The sequence below is a fragment of the Oncorhynchus mykiss genome, chromosome 9, assembly GCF_057628025.1.
Source record: "Oncorhynchus mykiss isolate SJ-2025 chromosome 9, ASM5762802v1, whole genome shotgun sequence".
NCBI lineage: Eukaryota > Metazoa > Chordata > Actinopteri > Salmoniformes > Salmonidae > Oncorhynchus > Oncorhynchus mykiss.
Genome location: NC_143030.1, coordinates 58,758,519 through 58,764,518, shown reverse-complemented (window position 1 = coordinate 58,764,518; position 6,000 = coordinate 58,758,519). Strand labels below are relative to the sequence as shown.

The 6,000-nt window shown below is 39.6% G+C and overlaps 1 protein-coding gene across 1 annotated transcript in view; it reads right to left on the bottom strand.

The window, feature by feature from the left end:
- Positions 1 to 1,714: 1,714 nt before the first annotated feature.
- Positions 1,715 to 6,000, bottom strand: part of LOC110532391 (adherens junction-associated protein 1) — a 74,049-nt gene continuing 69,763 nt past the window's right edge. The window contains exons 3-6 of the mRNA XM_021616263.3: positions 4,651 to 4,738; positions 4,251 to 4,493; positions 3,067 to 3,198; positions 1,715 to 2,235 (exon numbers count right to left, since the gene is read on the bottom strand). Of these exons, the coding sequence (XP_021471938.1) occupies positions 3,126 to 3,198; positions 4,251 to 4,493; positions 4,651 to 4,738 (404 nt within the window). The 3' untranslated portion in view covers positions 1,715 to 2,235; positions 3,067 to 3,125. The remainder of the gene's footprint in view (positions 2,236 to 3,066; positions 3,199 to 4,250; positions 4,494 to 4,650; positions 4,739 to 6,000) is intronic.

The following is a 6,000-nucleotide window of genomic DNA, read 5'->3' as shown; positions in this document are numbered from 1 at the left end:
TGCAAACACTACAAAATAAAGAACGTGATGAACGTAACGAAAACCTAAAACAGCCTATCTGGTGAAAAACACATAGACAGGAACAATCACCCACAAACACAGTGAAACCCAGGCTACCTAAATATGGTTCCCAATCAGAGACAATGACGAACACCTGCCTCTGACTGAGAACCATATCAGGCTGAACATAGAAATAGACAAACAAGACATGAAACCTAGAATACCCACTCAGATCACACCCTGACCAATCAAAACATAGAAAATACAAAGTAAACTATGGTCAGGGCGTGACAAAGTGCAGATATCAGCCCACATCCGGACAAGAATCCAGTCCATCTTTAAATATGTACATATTGCTGTCGACACCGAATAATTGCAATCTTTTTTGTGCTTTCTACCTACCCACTAGCGTAATGAAATGTTTTGTGTTATGTTCAAGTGTCCTGACTCACTAATAGTGGAATTGTATGAACTAATCAATTAATTAATGTATTACATGTGGCCCAGTCTTCTAGACTCTGATTGGCTGCTCCTAATCCCCCTAGTTCCACATCTCATTGATGATGCTGGAGGTTAAAACGAGGCTGATGTTCAACAAAACCGCATCTATGAGCAACACTCAGGAACCAGGAAAGAACATGGTTGTTTTTCACTGTACTGCACTTGACATGAAAGAGAGATAGTGTATTCCTTCATATAAGTGAGCTTTAGGGAGGAACATTATTAAAAATAGTTGTGTCTGCATTCACAGCCCAAGATATACAGCTAATTTGGACCTAATTTGGAGGAATACTTCACCATTTTTATTCAGATGTCCTGTTCATTTCCATTTCTGAGATTATGGTATTGAAAATACTACTCCTGAATGTAAATACTTCTCGCACAGGGCACCATTTGTAAAGGTGTTTAATGATAATATTATAATTATAATTCCAATTAGGATGTGCTTGATAAATGCAACACAAAAAGGTATTGTGATTCCCCCAATAATACACACAAATCACACTTATTAGTGGCCTTAGGAGCATTGTTTGATAAATCTGACCCTTGGTTGTTTTAAGACTAATAAGACAAATATTTGCAATTAGACACTGGGAAACAGTGGTAAACACTGACTATTCATATAGTTCAGAGGAGATATTCAATATTTCTCACTTACTGTAATTGTTGAGTTAGAATAATTCTATTCTTACAAGTTAATTCTAAATTCCACCCTTGTGCGGTACCGCTCATATCCTACCACCACTCAAAGTAACTCATCATGTCTTATCCCTTGTGAATAATGCTTGGGAAGGAAAATGGAATGAAGACTTGTGTATTGGACACTGACCTGAGTCAGTACATAAGTAAACATACTGCTAATCCTCTCTGTTTGCTTTAGCTATTCAAATTCAGATAGAACTGAACACAACAGGACATAGGGTATGCAATGTTCCACAGCCATAGAGCCCTTTTTTTTATGTAGTTAGCACAATCCAAAACCTCTGACAAAAAGGACATAGCGAAAGGGAAAATAATCTGGGCTTGGATTCGATCACTGATTGGACTGTTAATGGCGTTCCGCTGTCCAAACATCATGTGGCATGGAATTCTACTGTTTGGTTTCTGACTGACTGACCTCTTTGCGTATATAAAAATAGACAGACTACTCTGGTTTTAAAATGGGACATAGTAACAATGCATTAAATGTAGGTGTTGACTAAAGCATTTACCGTTTTCTTTTCTTTCCCCCCTCAATGATTAGTGCTTCATATAATATATATTTTTTGGACTATTTCAGAAAACATATTCAAATACTTTAAACATATTTTTTTTTTCATTTTTCTTTAAAAAGAATATGTTTGATACAAGGTTAATATAGCACTGTCTTTAGTTGTCCATGAATTGTTGTTCTGTACAGATTATGGCACATAGTGGCGTAATTGGCACATTGTTCAGTAATACAGCTCAGCTTTTTCCACTGAGAGCAGATCCTCCAAGTCTCCTAGCTCTCCAAGAAACCTAGTCCCCTTCAAGGTGACGCTGACGTAGATGGTCTTCTCTGGCACATCCAGTAATGTAGTTATATATTAACTCTAACTAGATATCTAAATTAACACAGGTCTCTGGAAAATAGTATAGAGTGGCAGCGGTATTGCTGCTTGGTTTGTCATCATCTATAGAAAAATAAATATCTTCATCTGTGTCGTTTTTAGTCGCTTCTTTATCTTGGTTGGAAAAGTTTACCAAAGGATCCTGTGGAGAAAAATCTTGACATTAATAAATAAAATTGTCAGAAGAGCTGTAGAAAACCAATAGCAGTAGTTAAAGCAAAATAAGCATGTGTCAAACTCAACATTGAACACAGTAAATAACCTACAGTATGTTGCGTAACTGCCAGTTGTAAGTACCATGTCACAATGTGCATCTACATTGCAATAACATTGTTTATGCCCATCTAACTACAACGGCTCTCCATGGTCTTTAAGTCTGCAGTGCTGGGGCGTTTTAGTTCTTTCTCTGACCGAGACCAATGTCTGTACAGACAATGGTCTTGGACCTCTTCCTCCTGCTACTGTTCCTGCAGTCGTTCTATTCCTTTTCAAAGCTGGGTCAATAACAGAGGTGTGGCCCCCTGGGCTTTTAGCCACACACTAGCACAGTGCATGTGTTTAACTTTCACGCTTGGAATTTCAAATGGAGGCAGTCCAGCTTATCGGTGATGCATAAAAAATACAGGAAAGTCAAGGGAAAGTTCTCCTTTCCCATAACAAAACATTGAAACAATATTACACTGGCCGCCTGAATGAGGGCCGCAACCCCATAAATGCATAATATTTTTCATAAAGGCTAGGTTGTTGAAGGGCATGAATCAAACATAATTGGATTATAATTGCTAATGAATGACCTTTGTTGATCTTGCCATTAAATACAATTTTCCAGGGCAGTTTATGAAAAATCCATGCCGAAATAACAACCATATACCATTTCCTTTCTATTCCCAAACTGGGACACTAACACCACAGTGATCAAGGTTGGGGAGGCTCAGGAAAGGATTTGCGGAGGGGAAAGTGACATAGTTCTCACCAGAGCATAAATTCAGGAAGTTTGTTCCATCGACGTGATGTAAAAAAGGCTTCAGATAGTCAGCAGGAGATCTCGAACCACTTCTCTGACACAAAGGCCACAGGAATCAGCTGCCTTTCAGTGGGAGAAGGTCTGTAGGACAAAGGATTGAGACACAAAGATAATGAGAATCTGAGTCCAGGAGACACTCTATAGAGGTACTTTGCAAGGAAAACAATACCACTTACAAAAAGAGGATTTACACCATTTAGGGCAAGGACTTTTTCCGAAATATGTGATTATACCAGGTGAAACTCCTGTCCCGACTCATAATCAGTGTTGGGGGTAATGCGTTACATTAATACTATTACTTTTTGCGGTAACGAGTAATATAACGTAGTACTGTACCAATTTGAGAAACAATATTACAGTTATTGATCAAAGATACAGTAGGTATCCTATTCCTATTATAGTTATTATATGTGATGATTATTCTGTCGTCCTCTCACCAAGTTCCTGTTCACGCACGCATGCCCTACTACAGTACTGACCGTTTTAGTTGAAAAGTGGCATTTAAAACATTGTATCTCAGCATGGAAGTACTCCCATTATTTTGATTTGGTAGGATGACAAAATTACAAGAATATAACTGTAAAATGTAAACTGTGCCCAGGAGAGAAACACTTTTCCACTGCTAGAAACGCAACCTCCAATCTCTTGAAGCACCTTCAAAAGCAACACGCCAAGACGTAATTCATAGCGAAAGAACCCCAAGGCCTGACCACTCCTGCTGAAGATGACTGTAGGCCTACCTCATCCAAACAATCAAGGCTTGTTTTGAGGAGGACAGGCTGTGAGAGCTAAATAAGCTTGTAGCTGGGTATGTAGCAGAAATACTGCCCTATACCCCTCTTTTTTGGGTTGCTCATTATTAGGCTACTTGTGTTGGTGTATAGGGCCTACATTGTGTGAGGATGCGCAACATGTTGGGGGTAAGTTTTTACTTTTCCCAGGGAGTAATAAGTAAAGTAATTTGTTATTGTTGAAAGAAGTAACAAGTTACAGGTAATATATTTGCTTTTTTGAGTAACGACCCCAGCACTGCTCATAATAACCAACCCAAATGTGAGAAGGAAGCACTTACACAAACAGTGATCAAACTGACCCAGAAACATAGCACTGAGAGCGATTTAAAGCCGGTGTACCTATTTCCGTTATAGGTGGTCTTGTATATAGGGGTCTGCTGGATCATCTCGTCTGTGTAGACGGGCACGGCGGTGCGCACACACTCGTGCGAGCACTGCAGGCTGTCGTTGTAGGCGGTGAAGATGTCCACTTTGTTGGGCACGCGGGCAGGGGTGAAGTCGGTCAGGTTCTGACAGCTCTCCTCCTGCTGGTGGATCTTCCGCTGATGGCTACTGTGACGGCCATTCCCCGACTGTACACAACTACAAAAACACGTACCAAAGACAAGAAACAAACATAAAATCATACCTTGTACCACTGTGGATGAGTGGCTCTGGTAAAAGCTTAATTGAAACTTTCAAAAGCGATGTGTTGTGTGTGTGTCAGGAAGTAATTGCAAAGTAAAGGAATCTTTCCTACCAGTTTTTAAGGACAAGTGTAGTTATCAAGGCTGCAATGACCATAATGAGAGACACAGTGATTGTAATAATCTGGTGAACTGCCAGACCTGCAAAGAAAGAAGGACACAAAACACAAAGAAGAGTTTAGTCACGAATGGAACGGTTTTAAAGGCTGGTAGTAATTTGCCATGTTACAGAAAACTAGTAACATTTTAAGGATGATAACCATATGTGCTCCACATAACACCAAGGGCAATCTACTCAAGGTCAGAGGAAGATATCTGTGGAGGTATTGATCATTCTCTCTTCATTATTTAACAGATCTATAAAGTATTTAATCAAAGCCAACCACCTGCATATTAGATTAGTTATCTATTTTTGTACAACATTTTTACAACTTCTCCTGAACTGGTGGGAACCTTAAACCTCACTGAGTTTCTTAACTCTTCCCTGATTCAAAGTGAATTCAAAGCACTAATACTTTTCACTTGTCAAAACTTAATCTCAAAGTCTTTACCTCAAAATAACCAATAGTTCAGTTCAAATACAAATGTACATGTTATCCATGCCTAAGCTGTTTTTGATGAACCCAGACAGTTTTTAAGTTCATATTTTGGGTTAGCTATGTTCCAACTCAAAATTGGGGTCATCAACTTTCAAAGCAGCATTACTTTCCCGTTACTTTCTTCAATTAAATAAGTTTTTGTAAAAAATATAATAAGCCTAGGATCCTGTAACATATTTAGAATTTTGAAAAAACATCCGCCACAATATTAATTCATGTGTATCAAGGCGCTAATAAGAACAAACAAAAACATTTGCACATTTCTACAGGGCATATAACATGGTTCACAGTGGTGCCCCCTCTCTGCTTATTGTGCCACAAACCTCCAACCATGAGTCTCCATCCACCAATCGCAGCCTTGCTTTTGCACAACGCCGAAAAACAAATGCGGACTTCCAGATGTTTCGCTGGTTCGAATAATTCCGTATGACTGAACTACAAAACACTGTATTGTTTTACTTAAACCCTGGAGAACCCTGCAAGGTGCTGATCCCTCAGTTTTGGAGGACTAAGGTCATCTACAGTCACAGACACAGTACATATCAGCACCACAGATTTCTCTCTATGGCCGACATACAGTATGATAAGGTGTTGTGTGGTTGGGAAGGGGGGGGGGGGACAATTCACCAGCAATGAGTGGGAAACATGCAGCAGAACACCAGGTTGTTCATGATGAAAACGTCCTTGCGGGCCCATACATCCATACCCTCATCAGCCAGGTGATTGTCTGCTGATTCAATCTAGTTAGTCTTCGGGATAGCTCAAAAGGAGCGGCCACTCAGTCATTGTAAAATGCTAGCTCCC